The following is a 14,865-nucleotide window of genomic DNA, read 5'->3' as shown; positions in this document are numbered from 1 at the left end:
CGAGATGGGGGTCTGCAACTGTTACTGTTGCATTTGGGGGGACGGAGGTTGCTGTGATTACAACTAGTTGAAAAAAGTCCTCCAAGCCTGCGACTTTGCAGGAAGTCGAGATTTGTCCTCCCTCCCTTTCCCAGAGGGCTCCCCCCCCCCATGACGTTCCCATGCGGGAATTCCTCTCCCATTCAAAGCATTCCAAGGCGGAGGAGGAGGAGGGTCCCTAGTCGAGGTCCCCAGCCAAATCCCGAGTTTTTTCCCCCCTCCTCCACTGGAGGGCCAAGTATCCCGGCGTGCAACGCGGTGCCCCCACCCTTTTTGCAAAGGGCGAGCGAGAGTGTTGCATGCGAGGGCGCGTTGCATGCACAGTCGCCGTATGTGACTCTCCCGCTCTTCCTTTTGCTTCCAGCCGGGGCCGCGTCCGCTTTCCCTCGCAAGGTTGCAAAAGCAAGAGGCGGGAGCGGCGGGGGCAGGCTCGATCCCCGCCACCCCTTCCCGCGAGAGGCCAGTCTCCGAGGTGGCCTAGGGAGGAAAGGCAAGCGGAGCGCAGGAGGAGGATGACCGCCCGGCTGCGCCTCGGGCTGCTCTGGCTGGTGCCGCTGCTGCTGCTGGCCGGGCCGTGCGGCGGCGCCATGGACGAGTGCGGGGACCAGCCGGGCCGGCAGCCGCAGCGCTGCATGCCCGAGTTCGTCAACGCCGCCTTCAACGCCACCGTGGTGGCCACCGACACGTGCGGCAGCCCGGCCGAGGAGTACTGCGTGCAGACGGGCGTCACCGGGGTCACCAAGTCGTGCCACCTGTGCGACGCCTCCCAGCCGCTCCTGGCGCATGGCGCCGCCTTCCTCACCGACTACAACAACCAGGCCGACACCACCTGGTGGCAGAGCCAGACCATGCTGGCAGGGGTCCAGTACCCCAGCACCATCAACCTCACCTTGCACCTGGGTGAGTCAGAGAGGGAGGGACAGCCTTGGGGAGGGGGGTGCCTTGGGAGACCCTGCCCTGGGGAGGAGCCATTCATGCCTCTGGAGAAGCCCACCAAAGTTGGTGGCTGGCCAGAAAATAATTGGCTAGTTTTAGTCGCTGCCAAAGTCTGTGGTGGCTGGACTCAACTGGCTGTGGCGATTTTTCCAGGTGTGTGGCCACAGTCTGATAGTTTTTGCTCATAACTTTTTGTCCAACCTAGGGCAGGAATCTTTGGAGACATATGTGTTCTTAACTTTTTTAAAGATGTCAGCCGTAGATGAGGGCAAAAAGTTAGGAGCAAAAACTGCCAGACAACGGCCCCACAGCCTGGAAAACCCACAACAGCCAGTTGGTCAGTTTCCTACAGGTGCCTTTTAATTTTAGTCATCTTACATTCTCTGCTTCTCTCAAGAAACTCAGGGTGGGGTTCCTGGTTCTCGTCCTCATTTTTGTCCTCCTGGCAACCCTGTGAGGTTCCCGAGAATGATGCTCCTGTTTGTTGTGGCTGTACCAGGCTGACATCCTAAATATTTGTGTAGTGAGAATCCACTCTATGTATCTGAAGAAGTAGTTTGGTGTCTAAACAAAATCGTGATAACTGTTTAAGGAGCTCCCAGTCTCCTGCTTGTTTTGGTAGCAGCAGACTAATGTAGCTTCTTCTCAGGAATGGCACAGGTCTTGAAGCAAGCAAGCAATCACAGGTCTTGAAGCCAGAAGTCTGACTCCAAGCATAGACCTGCCTTGCTGGGTCACAGATTCCTCCAGTTCCTATATGTCAGTTCCCTTCCTATCATACCCTTCCAACAAGGAGCGTGTGGGGTCTTTTCTCCTCACAGCAGCCCTCTGAGGAGGGTAAGGATGAGTCAGGGGAGGTTTCTCAAGGTCACCTCTGTGGTGGGGTGACTGGTTTGAATCCTGATCTCTCTGGTGCCAGTCACACTCTTCTCGCAAAGGGCACTCTAGTTGATGAAAGTTGTGTTGGATAACATCTGGTTTATTCTGAAGGTGCCAGCCACTAGACTTCCAATTATAATCTGTTCAACATAAAGATCTAAGTAGACTTGTATATCTGTCCACCACCACTTCTTGGACCTTATTTGTCTGTGCATGCGTGATTTTAGCTGTTTGGGCCAAAATGCCATGGTAGGAATATGGGATGGACTCCTTACTCTCTTTTGGTTACTCTGAAGTTTTACCATGAAAAAAAGGCAACTGAGGACTGTGAGGGCCTGGAGACCCTCAGGGCAATTCCCAGGCTGGAACTCCTCTGAAGGGAGTCGTTGCCTCTGCCCTTCAGACTCCTGGCTGGGGGTTAGCAAGGCGGCCCCACGGCATACCCTCCCCCCTTCTTGCTCACGGGAGCTGTGAGGAAAACGAGAGGCGCCTTCTGCCCCTGTTTCCTTTCTCTCAATTTCTTCTGCCCTTTGCACCTGGAGGTGTCTGCTTGCCTCACACCAAGCCTTTCGCTGGTCTTTCCATTACTGTTGTGTTCCCCTTGCCGTGATATCCTGTCCTGCAGCCTTGCAGTCACAGTGGAGGAGTTGATGAGGATGGCTCCACTCAGCTCTGGCTTCAATGCAGCTTGGCAGGCCTCCAGAGTAGCAGCAGTGGCAGCATGAAGAATGTGGAGTCCAGCTGGAGCAGAGTGCTCCTGAACTCGGTGCCCCTGTGAGGGTATGGCTTGGTCCTCTTGGGCCCCAGCAATGGTCTTGGCTTGCAGGAGAATCAGAGAAGCAAGCAAGGAGGAGCCCAGGTGAGCCTCCTAGGGAAGCCACTCTCCTATAGCAACAATCCAATGTACCAGTGGAGCACCAAGTACCTGAGGTTTGCATCTCTGTGAGGAGATGAGGAACTGAGTGGCAGTGGGTGAGTGGGGTGGGTGGGCAAATGGCAGTGGGCATGTGAAGGAAGGGGGTAATAGACATTCGGGACTATTTTCAGCTATGGAAGCACGCTATTTCCGCTGAAGCATGTTTGAACTGCACTTGATTCTTTTTGTTGAACAGAGTATAGTTTAACATCTGCAGACTAGTTAAACTACCACTTTGGAGTTATTACCAGTCTTAATCTGATACTCTGCCTCATGCTTGACTTTTTGTGGTTTTTTCCCATTTATATTGCTGTCTTTGGGGTCGCTCTTGTTGTCAACAGATATATTTTAAATGCCTCAGAGGTCTTTCTTCTTTTGTCAGTGAAGTGCTGTATAGATTTGTCTTATTACATAAGTAGTAACTACGATCAGATGTTTTTGGAAGTTCACAACCTTGTGGTAAGGTAGAGGTTCTTTCCGGTCTGGTCCCCACCATCAGAAACTGAGTTCTGCACCTTCTGGGCAGGAGAGTTAGATTCATCCTCATTGGCCAGTGCTTGCTGGCAGACTTTTCCGTAATGAATGTGTCTAATCCCCCTTGGAAAGCTCTCTAAAGATTCTGCTATCATCACATCTAGTGGCACTGACTTATCCAGCAGTCCCAGATGTATGAGAGCGCTGAGGGAAAAGTCACTTTGAGATACTCTATGGGCCTGCAAAGCTCCCAGGCCGAAATAAAAACTTGCGTGTGTTCCTTGCACCTTGCCAGTAGCAAAGATAGAGGGCGAGTTTCCTCTTACTTGTCCTCTCCCATTGGGTATGATGCTTTTCCTCACAATGTTGAGAGCTAAACTAGGGTGCAGGAGCCTGTGGGTCTGACTCGCGATGTCATTGGCACCAATGCAGCATGTATGGTAGGGAAAAAAAGAGGGTGTCTTTTTCCATATGTACAGTAGTGGCCTGGAAGCTTTCTGACAACCAGAAGAAATGAGGATCCCCTAATATAATTGACAGGGTTTCTTAGCCTTGGCAGCCCAAATGTGGAAGAACCCTCTGATCATCTATCCACCTCACACCACATCTATTTGGTTTTTTGTGTCAGGTGAAGTTTTACCGGTTTCACCAAGAGAATAATTTTTTTAATTGCATAATTGATGCCTGTTTTGTTCTTTAAAAATATTTTGGTTTGTTTTTGTCCTTGGCTCTGAGACTGCATTGGTTTTATTGATTCATTACGGGCTCTTGAGATTTAAGTGTTTGGTGGGATGCTAAGATGTGTTGATATGTGTATTTTAAAAAAATATTATGATTTTGGTAACATCTTATGTGGGAATAATTTTTTTTTGAATGAGTAAATACAAAGGACATCTGTATTTTTTGTTTCTCTCTAACCTGGTCATGTTGGTGCTGTGTCCACACAATTACTGTCTGTGAACTTTTTCTGTAATTACATCTTCCCTACTCCAAAGATAGAAAAGAGTGCTGCTGGTGCAGGTTTGGCATTCTACGTAATTAGATGTGAGAACCAGGCTCTGGTTGAAGCATCCCAGATGGACTGACTCAACAGCTGCTCCCTTAGTTAAGAGAGGCATTTGGACTTGTTATAACCTGCTTTGTCCAGTGGAAGAGAGATTACTGATATAAATGGTGGCCTTAGCAGTGGTGGGATTCAGCAGGTTTGCACCACTTCGGCAGAACCGGTTGTTAAAATGGTGCTTGTAAACAACCAGTTGTTAAATTATTTCAGTCCCACCACCGGAACAGGTGGTTAAATTGTTTGAATCCCACCAATGGGCCTTAGTCATTGCTCGCCATATGAAATGATAACTAACTGCTTCTCAAAATCAGCAGCTCTCCCTTGCTTATGTAAAGAGAGTGTCCTGACTTTAGACCGTCTACTCTACCTTTAGAAGAAGACGACTTTATACCCTGCTTTTCTCTCCTGTAAGGAGTCTCAACGTGGCTTACAGTTGCTTTCCCTTCCTCTCCCTGCAACAGATGCCTTGTGAGATAGGTGTGACTGAAAGAGTTCTGGGAGAACTGTGGCTAACCCAAGGTCACCCAGCAGCCTTCCTGTGCAGGAATGGGGAAATAGTCCTGGTTCACCAGATTCCACCGCTCTTAACCACTACATCATGCTGGTTCTCTTGGAGCCGATACCAGTTCTTGATTTGCAGTGATTTTCACAACTTTTGAAAATGGTTCTGCTTTATTCTGTTTTTTTTAATTGGAATTATGCAAATTGCTTTCAAGTCACAGCTGACTTGTGATGACCCCACAGGCGTTTCAAGCCAAGATTCGTGGAAGCGTTTGCTGCTGCCTGTCCCTGCATAGTGATTCTGGACTTCCTTGGTCGGTTCCCTGCTTAGCTTAGCTTCCAGGATCTGACGAGACCAGGCTAGCCTGGACCATCCATGTCAAGGCAAGGCCTTTTAGTGAACCCATATGTTTCCCCATTGACGTGCACTGATTCTTCCTGCTGCTGTGATTTGATGAGGGCTGCTGGTAATCTTACCTTTGCAACAGTGGTGACATGACTGTGACAACTATAGTCACTCCCTTCCTTTCTCCCATAACGCAATTCACCAGCTGTCCATTTATTTTGAGCAGTTGTTTGGTTTCAGTTCCACGGTAGAACGACTTGGGTGCTTGAACGAACTGTACAGGTACATATGTAGAGTAGCAAAAATCCTCGTTTTACAAACTTTCCACCACCAAAACGGGGTGGAAAGAGTGATCGTTTCTCCCCCACACAAGCATAAAGGGTTTAGTGTGTGGAGAGCTAGTTTCAAAGGGTGGTGAGTGGGTGCCGCTTTAGCAACACTTCCAGCCCAGTTCTATAAATTTTTGCTTTGAAGTTAGTCGGCCTTCTTACATAGCACTGCCTTCTTGAACTGCTTTAGAGGGTTGAAGAGTGCAACTTAAGATGATTTTAATTTCTGAAGTCTGTCCTCCTGCTGCAACTTCTTTGCTTGGGGAAGGAGGGAGTTTCGAAGCATCACCTTCTTGCTTATCTGCATCTCGCTAAAACTATACCTGCAGGTCTGGTTTCTTTCACCACCTGGATGTGTTGTGCAACTAACTGGAATCTTGTGCCTAGTAAAGCACAACAAAATTAATTTTCCTTGGCCAGATAAAAGGCTTTGCTATCTTCCTTCCCTTCCGTAATCCCATATTTAGTAAGTAGTTGCATATCTGGCCTCTGGGTTTTTATTCTTGGATCATGAAATCTGTTCTCTCTGGATGTGTTCCACAATGGAATTGTCTCCTCCGCGTCCCCCCCCTTCTTGTACATACATTCTTCCTTTTCCCATACAAGGACTCTGTTTCCTCTTCTCGTTGTCCTCTTATAAAAATGGAATGGATTTCTCCGTCCTAATTCCTCTGTGCAATCCCAAACACTCCTCCTGTTCACTTTAAGAGACTGTTGGTCTCTTGCTCTTTGTGCACGTCCTCTAACAAGGACCCCTGGCTGCATCTACTTGCTGGGGTTGGAATGTTTAACTGGGGAGGGGGGACTTTAGTGGACTGAAACGGCTGGGTTTAACAGATTAGTGGCTAACGAAGGTAGAAAAAGTTATAATAATTACAAGCTGTGAAAACTTTAGAAGGAGTAAAGTTACGGAGGATGTGCACAGTACACAGTTCCATGTTTCTTTTGTCTGTCTGAGGACTGGGAATAACTGCTTCAAAGCGGTGTTTCTGTCTGAGAGTTAAATTGTTGCTTTGTGGTGGTCAAACATAATTTTAAAAGGTCACAAAAGTGGTTGCGCAGTTAATCCCGACACACACAAAGGTAAAAGAAAATGGGCTGGTTCCTAGAGGTAATAAATTGTAAAGGCTGATTTGTGCAGTATCTTATATTCCTCCCTGGATTAGTTCTTTCTTTGGTTTTCTTTGAACGGCATGTGTGGCGGAGGAGGGATTTTGAACTCAGTTTAAACTCCCCCCCCCCATTGGAACTAGTTGCTTTAATAATGACTTTGTCATTTGGGGCAGTTCTCTTGATTCTTAATTGCAAATAGTTGAATATTTGTGCACCTGTGATGCGGTAGGTGTCAATTCTAAGGCCTTTTGCATGAAACAGTAAAAGACTGTGAGCACAGGGAAAATTTAATCTGTTTGCTTGCCAAGGTGCTGGTTTGACAATTACACTTCAAGTTTGAAACAGGATGAGGTATAAGTACTTGGTTTCTTGACCATAAAGCAGAATAGGATCAAACGTGTGGATGATACATCCCTGTATATAACAGGTGGTGGTGTCCTTTTCAGGGAGGAAGATGGAGTCCATGCAGTCGAAGGAAGCTTGTTTCAATTTTACTTATTGTATCTGACGGGTATTTCCTTATTATCTGATTGGTACTTCCTAATAGAATTCAGACCTGAACAATTTCATATCCTGGATCAGGCTTTGCTTGTATGTGAACTACTCCTTGTTAAAAGTAGTTAGGCCTCTTCATTGTGTGGAGTATATTAAAACAACGTTCTGCTTCTCAGTCACTGTTGTAGCTAGATTTGAGTCCAGTAGCATCTTAGGCCTGTTCCACACGGGCCAATAAACATGGGTGTAGGACAGTAAAAAAAACACACTAGGGTTTTTTGGGGGGGGGGGGGGCTTTGCACAGATCCTGCCCCTAAAATGAGTCTGCCCTGTGTTATTCCCCCAACCAGTTTTTTTGAGAATTGAGCTATTAGCAAGTCTTTTCAAACATCCCAGATTGCAGCTGCTTGCAAGTGAACGGCTGGGCAGAAGGAGCTTTATTCGCCCTGCTTACCTTTTTAAAAAATGTCATGGCTTACATCCGTGTAGCTACGCAGGTGCAGATGGTTCAATCATGAGACATCAGCATGGCTGTGGGGGTTCATTTGGGCATGCCTGCGTAGCTGCGCATCGGTGGGAAGCGAATTTTAAAAAGAGATGTGTCTCCCTGCGAAGGCACGACAGCAACCTGGATTGTTTCCTTGGGCGCCAATCGCTGCCTGGACGGTTGCAGTGAATGCGAAAACAGGAAAACGGGTTACTTTATCCCAACTGCAACCTGTTATACATTAGCTGTGCGGAGGGGGCTTTAGAGATCAACAAGGTAGTATGAAAGAATTACCTCCCTTTGTCAGATACTGGGGGAGCTCTGACTCAACAGCTTATACCTTGAAAATGTTGTTGGTCTTTTGCTGTTGGACTTGAATCTAGGTCTTCTGTTTCAGACCAACATGGCTACTCTTTGGAATGGTTTTCAGTTCAATATATTTGAACTGTATTAAATTGTACTAATTTGCTGCATTGTGAAATTTTGGTTTACTGGTTGATCTGTCTTCTTATTTTGAGGCAGCATCAGGATAACATGAAACTTCTTCGATGTGATCGCCAACTCTACAAATGTCTTTTGTTTCAGAAATAAGTGAAATCCATGGTTTGGAGAAAGCCCTTTGGGGACCAAAGGAGGGGTGTAATAATGGAGTAATATTACTGTCTGTAGTCAGTTAAAGAGAAAAAATCAGATTAGCCAATCAATTTATGTAACATAAGAAAATTAAAACTTTGAAACTGTTTTAGATAACGCTTAAGGGTTGGGAGCAAGGAAGACTCCTCGATTCATTTCAAATGGTCAGTCATATATCTGATTTTTGTGTGTGTGCAAGGATACGTTTGCATAAATGGATGGGTGTATTAACCACCTGAGGCACTTTTTTTCTGTTCAAAGAAACAAAGGTGTGTTTAAAATGTTGATTCACCTTGTGCATTTTTTCCATATCACATCCAGTCATTCCCTCTAGGTATTTTTGGATTCTCTTGATTGTTGTTTGACTATAAGAATGTGGCTCTTTATGTGTACTCACATGCTGTGCGTTTATGTGCTGTTTGATGTTAATGGCCCTTGTGACTGGGCCATGATTCTTTCCAGTTTTACTTGCTTTTAGGGTGTTAGGCTGAATCAGCAGGCAGTAGGATCCTGCTGAGGAGAGATTATTCTAACAAATGGTGCTATTCTAACAAAGGCAGCCATTCTATCTAGAAGTGGCAAAACTATTAGGCTATTTCCTGGAACATTACTGAATTTACAATTCCCTACTGATTTGATGAGAATTGTTAGGAAAGTTGTGCCTTCATTTTTTGAACTTTGGGTTGATATTACAACATTTCATTATTTACCAGAAGATATGTATCTTCTCTCCAAGTTAATTAGGGGATGCCTTTTTCCACCGTCTGTCATTTACTGTGTTAGATTGCAGATGGTGTAAAGCAGGGCCTTCTCTGTAGTGGCTTCCACTTTGAGGAAGTCCTTCTTGAGGACAGTCTTAGAGTCTGCTAGTATTAAAACACCTCTTTTTTTCTGGTGTTTTGTTGCCATAACTACTTGTGTTGATATAAAGACAGTATTTTTAGATGACTTGAACTTTTTTTTAATCATTTGATTGGTTTATTGACAAAACTACCATTTCATTGTTGAGATATGGAAACTGTCTCTCAAACAGTTAGATAACATGTTTCTTTTTAAACTGCACTCTACTGGGCAAGCTGTTTGTTATGGGAGACAGAGGTTCAATGCTGTGGTTGTTTAGTTGTGGCTTTATTTTAGCAATGAAATGTTGACAGCTCAGAATGTGTTTGTTCCAAACTATGTTTTTAAAGTTGGGTGTGAGTTTTTGTGTGTGTTCCCTCCAATTCTTTGGAGCTGTGTTTTTGTGAAAGGCAAAAGGACTGTTTTATGATTGCTTTCTGTCTGCTACCTAAAAAGTTTAGAAATCAGTAGTTTGTAGAGTTTGACTAATAGAGGCAGATCTCTTCTGTATAAGGTCCATGTTGCCTGGAAATGGCTTTATTTACCCAATTAATACTGAAGAAATTTTACAGTGTTTACATCTGAATTTTTTTTTATCTAAACATAGTTCAGCTTGGAATTTGCAACCCAGACTTCATTAAACCAAATCATTCATAAGACTGCTAGGACCTTCTTTGTTTCGAGAGCAGTGTAGGGGTATGATTCACTGGGGTTATTGGACACTGAGGAGACAAGAACCCAACTGAATACGCAAAAAGCCATGATTAAAGCATGTGTGATTGCAACATACAATGACAGCTAAGATATCACAGAAACAGAGATAAAACCAGAGTGGGGTTTGTGTGACATAATTTTTTCTTCTGCAGTACGATGCAAGTTGCTCATGTATCCAGCGACAAAATGAGAAAAATGTGTTGCAGTCTTATTGCTGCATGAGATAAAAATCAGCATACTGAGAATTTCTCACTGAGTCATCTCTTACAAAGGGATAGTGCTTATTTATAAAACCCCCAGTGATAGAAAGATAAATAAATATATTGTTGGAAAAACTATATAATCTGCCAGATATGTCTTCTGCATTGAGCAGTATTCATAAATGGCATAACTGGTGCCCAATAAACCATTGACCTGTTGAGGTCATTGTTGTCTACTCTTGACTGGCAGCAGGAGCCCTCCAGGGTATTTTTCCTCAGCAGCCACCTCCTGACTGGAGATAGCCAAGACTGAACGAGGGAACATTCTGCATACAAGGTTGATCCTTAACTACTAAGCCACAATCCCTCCCTGGACCTTCTGGATTTCTCCCCCATCCCCAAAGTCTCCTGTGTCCACCCTACACGTTGAAGAAATACTGGTAAAGTATGTTTTTCAGGGGCGATTTGGACAAGTCTCTTTTTATACTTCCATGAATTAAAAGAGGTTATTACTTATTTTTCTTTTTGTATGCCTAGGGGTCTGCAACCTGCGGCTGTCCAGATGTTCATGACTACAAATCCCATCAGCCCCTGCCAGCATGGCCAATTGGCAGGGGCTGATGGGAATTGTAATTCATTAACATCTGGAGAGCCGCCAATTTCATCCAGTTTTGCACATTGCAAGCGCTATATGAGCACTCTGTACTGGAAGCTATTTAAAAATGGGTGGTAGTTTGTGCAGTTGGATTAAGTTTTGACTGAAACCTCATTTACATGGTTTTCATTTTTAATTATGGTAATACATTTTAACCCCATTTTTTCCCATGCTGTTCAGGACCTGGTAACTTGAATGAAAAATTAAGCTTGTCCCTAATAAGAATCCCATACTGGCAAGTTGGAGGAAGCTTTAGGATCTTGAGTAGTCCTAATTAAACGTTGTGAAAGTAGAGTAGCTTAGTTATTTCATAGCAGAACCAATCATTGTAATGAAGTTGAGAGGAACACAGGTGAACTAGGTACAAGAAATTAGTGGCAAGGAGAGCTTATACAGCCTTGCAAATTAAGTCCTCAGCTAACTGAATCAATCCTTCCTTTGCTACTCAGCTTGTAAGCATAGCTCTGTTAATCCTTTGTGGCCAAAAGAACCTACTTCTGTGATGTTTTCCCAGGAGATAGTTCTTTCTCATTGCAGGTGACTAGATGGCGAGTGTGGTTATAAAGCCTGAGATTTGTCTGTGCAGCTATTCCATCTAACAGAAGGTGAACAGAACGGGAAAATCTCTGGAAAAATAACATGACCCTGCCTAAGCTGCAACATGTGCTTCTATAAGGAGGCCTATCTCATGGTTTCTTAGTTGTAGCCTTAAAAGGAGGATAGAACACACAGTGGATACTGACATAGATATAAATCCAGTTAACTGGCAGTAATGTTTACAGCAGTGATGTTGATTTTTTTTTTGAGTGGTACAGTAAAATTTGGGCAGGCAAAGGTTGGAGTAGCATACTATAGAAAAGACTGGACCGTGGATTGGGAAGTCTGGCTACTCTAAACAAATTCAAGTTTCCAGGGCCTGGTGAACTACATCCAAGGGTACTAGAAGAAATGGCTGAAGGTATCTTAGAACCACTGACAATAATCTTTAAGAATTCCTGGAGAACAGGAGAAGTTCCAGCAAACTGGAGGAGGGCAAATGTTTTTCCCATCTTTGAAAAGGGAAGAAAAGACGTCCCAAACAATTATTGCCCAGTCAGCCTGACATCAGTACTGGAAAGATTCTAGAACAGATCGTTAACACAGTCTGTTAGCGCTTAGAAGGGAATGCCATAATCACTAAAAATCAACAGGGGTTCTCAAAAACAAGTCCTTCCAGACTGATGAAGGGAATGCTATGAATAGCATACCTTGATTTCAGTAAATCTTCTGACTAGGTTCCCCATGATATTCTTGCAAAAAATCTAGTAAAATGTGGGCTAGACAATGCTACTCGTAGGTGGATTTGAAATTGGTTGACCGACCAAACCCCAAGAGTGGTCATCATTGCCTCATCTTCATCCTGGAGAGAAGTGACTAATAGGTGCAGCAGGGTTCTGTCCTGGGCCCAGTGCTATTTAGTATTTTTATAAATGATTGTATGATGGAATAGAAGACATGCTAATCAAATTTGTAGATTTTGTCAAATTAGGAGGGGTAGCTAATACCCCGGAGGACAGGATCAGAATTCAAAATGACATTGACGGATTAGAGAACTGGGCCAAAACTAATAAAATGAATTTCAACAGGGAGAAATGTAAGGTACTATACTTAGGGGAAAAAAGGGGGGGGGGAAGAGAAATGAAATGTTCAACTATACAATGAGCAACACCTGGCTTGACAATAGTACATGTGAAAAGGATCGGGGAGTCTTAGTAGACCGCAAACTGAACATGAGTCAACACTGTGATGTGGCAACTAAGAAAGCCATTGTGGTTCTGGACAGCATTGATCAGACCTCACCTGAAATACTCAGTTCTGGGTACCACAGTTCAAGAAGGATATTGACAAGCTGGAGCATATCCAAAGGAGGGCAACAAAATGGTAAAAGGTTTGGAATCCATGCCCTATGAGAAGAGACTTAGGAAGCTGGGTATATTTAGTCTGGAGGAAATAAGGTTAAGTGGTGACATGATAGCCAAGTTAAAATATTTGAAGGAATGTCATATTGAAGATGGATCAACCTTATTTTCTGCTGCTCCAGAGACTAGGACAAAGAGGTTGAATCTACTTTAGAGGTTTTTAAACAGAGGCTGGATATCCATCTGTCAGGAGTGCTTTGATTGTATATTCCTGCATGGCAAGGGGGTTGGACTAGATGGCCCTTATGGTCACTTCCAGTTCTATGATTCTGTGATTAAATAGCAGAATTTTGGGTTGATAGATCCCCCCCCCCATGTGCTTTTCATGTGAACATGCTAAACTTGTTTTAATGATTTTTCTTAATTTAAATGAGGAACAAAATAAAAGTAACATAACTGTGATTCTGTAACCATAATGTTGACTTTCAAAGCTAATCAACCCACAGAATCTCTGTGTTGTATAAGAAATATTAATTGGAAGCACTTTTCAGTATTTAGTTTTATTTTATTATTTTATTGTTATTGTATTGGTGTTTATTACAATAAAGGACTTCCTCCTCTTAAAAGTCACAGGTGTCGGGAGACGTTAGTTCTTGCTTGTGCTGTTAGACCTGAGGAGGTGTCAGTTTTAAATTATAAACTGCCTCTGTCATGAGGGGTTAACTTGGTTGTAAATCACTTGTGTAGGAATTCTGAAATATAAGAGCTTCAGCAGGGTGTGAATTTTTTTCCTTAAATAAATGAGTTGACTGTAAGGTAATGGTATGAGACTGAAAATGACTTTCAACTGTGGGTTGTGAGTTTTTAAATGGACCTCTTATTAAGTGAGTGGTTTTTCCTCAGTTGAGGGAAAGTCATTTTCTGGCCTGAAAATAAACTGTAGGCCTCTCTTTTAAAAAACCAGTTAATTTTAATTCTGTTCACCTGTTTGTGAACCCGTACTTGTATGGCACATGTTTTAGTCTTCCTGCTCTGCTGTCCTTTAACCCTTTTCACTTCCTCTTAGTCTAGACCACAATTTTACTTTGCCTTTATTTGCTGGATTCTCCTTGTTTCCTTTGGCCTACTCATTTACCGTACTTCAGTCTTTCTTCCTTTGGACTGTCATTTCTTCTGTCCTTACTTCTTTAGGCCATTCTGGCCTCCTAATAATTCCTAACAGCTCAATTTCTGACTGCCATCACCACAACCAAACTACTTAACATAAAATAATCTTGTTGTGCATTGCAGCACACTTTTGTACATCAGCACATGGTTTCCATCTTTTTCCTTCTTTTGTTTCTTATTTATAAGCTTGCATGGTTCTCTTGCTGTAGTCTCATGAGGCCATTTATCATATTTTGTAATAGTAGTGTAGTGGTAAGGCAGTTTCAGGGTAAAGGAGAAGAGTGACCATGGCTAAAGTGAAGAACTAGACATAACTAACAGGCTAATTGTAGGTGAAAGGCTCGGCATTGCAAATGCCAGTTCTGTCCACAAATGCAAATTGTATCCTAAAGTATCTCCAAAATATTGAAGTGTATAAATTATTTTTGTGGCTAAACAGTGGAACACTTCCTTTGCATGCCCGGGATCTCAGGCTCAACCCCCAGCATTTCAGTTAAAAAATAATAAGGTAGTAGATAATGTAAAAGATTGTGGAAAACCACTGTGTAGTCCTGATTAGATAGTACTGACCCTGATGGACAAGTTGTTTGGTTCGGTATAAGGCACCCTCGTGTGTTCATAAGTATTGTTATTGAATACAAAACACCTGCTTGGTATGGTATTCTTCCTTTGTAGAAATGGCCTATAAAGGAACAGCTCTGATTTTGGCAAAGCGAGCCATTTAACCATGACATCAGCTTCTGTGCTTTAATAGGCTCTGCCTGTAAACATTCTTTTAATAGAGATTTTGTTTTAGGCACCCAAGAAGTGAAGATTAAACAATCTGGAAGAAATCTCTCTCAGTTGAGAACTGTGACTCTAACTGTGAAATTTGTCAGGAAATCCTTTGGAGACTTCATTCAATCAAGGTCTGGGAATAGCTCGCTGAACACTTCAGTGACTTCACTGTGGTATTTGTGGAGCCCTGAGGGGACTCTATTTTAGTTAGTCTCACAAAGGCTTGATTTACATTTTGCAGGTTTTGACTTGAGTAGTTGAGGAAGCCTTTAAAAAAATGCCCAGCAGTTGTTCAACACAGCTATATAAAGTTGCTGTAAAGCTCTTTATCTCTGCCTTATTCTCTTTAAACTCTCAGATTTTTCTGCAGTTCCTTCCTCCTTGAATTGCTTTCGTGGAGCAC

At 43.5% G+C, this 14,865-nt stretch overlaps 1 protein-coding gene across 1 annotated transcript in view; it reads left to right on the top strand.

Moving 5' to 3' along the window:
• Positions 1-299: 299 nt before the first annotated feature.
• LAMC1 (laminin subunit gamma 1) overlaps positions 300-14,865 on the top strand; it is a 175,117-nt gene continuing 160,551 nt past the window's right edge. Inside the window, exon 1 of the mRNA XM_048482484.1 lies at positions 300-939. Within this exon, the coding sequence (XP_048338441.1) occupies positions 339-939 (601 nt within the window). The 5' untranslated portion in view covers positions 300-338. The remainder of the gene's footprint in view (positions 940-14,865) is intronic.

The sequence above is a fragment of the Sphaerodactylus townsendi genome, unplaced genomic scaffold (genome assembly GCF_021028975.2).
Source record: "Sphaerodactylus townsendi isolate TG3544 unplaced genomic scaffold, MPM_Stown_v2.3 scaffold_18, whole genome shotgun sequence".
Lineage (NCBI taxonomy): Eukaryota > Metazoa > Chordata > Lepidosauria > Squamata > Sphaerodactylidae > Sphaerodactylus > Sphaerodactylus townsendi.
Note: the sequence above shows the minus strand (reverse complement) of the source record. Positions and strands in the feature narration are given on the sequence as shown.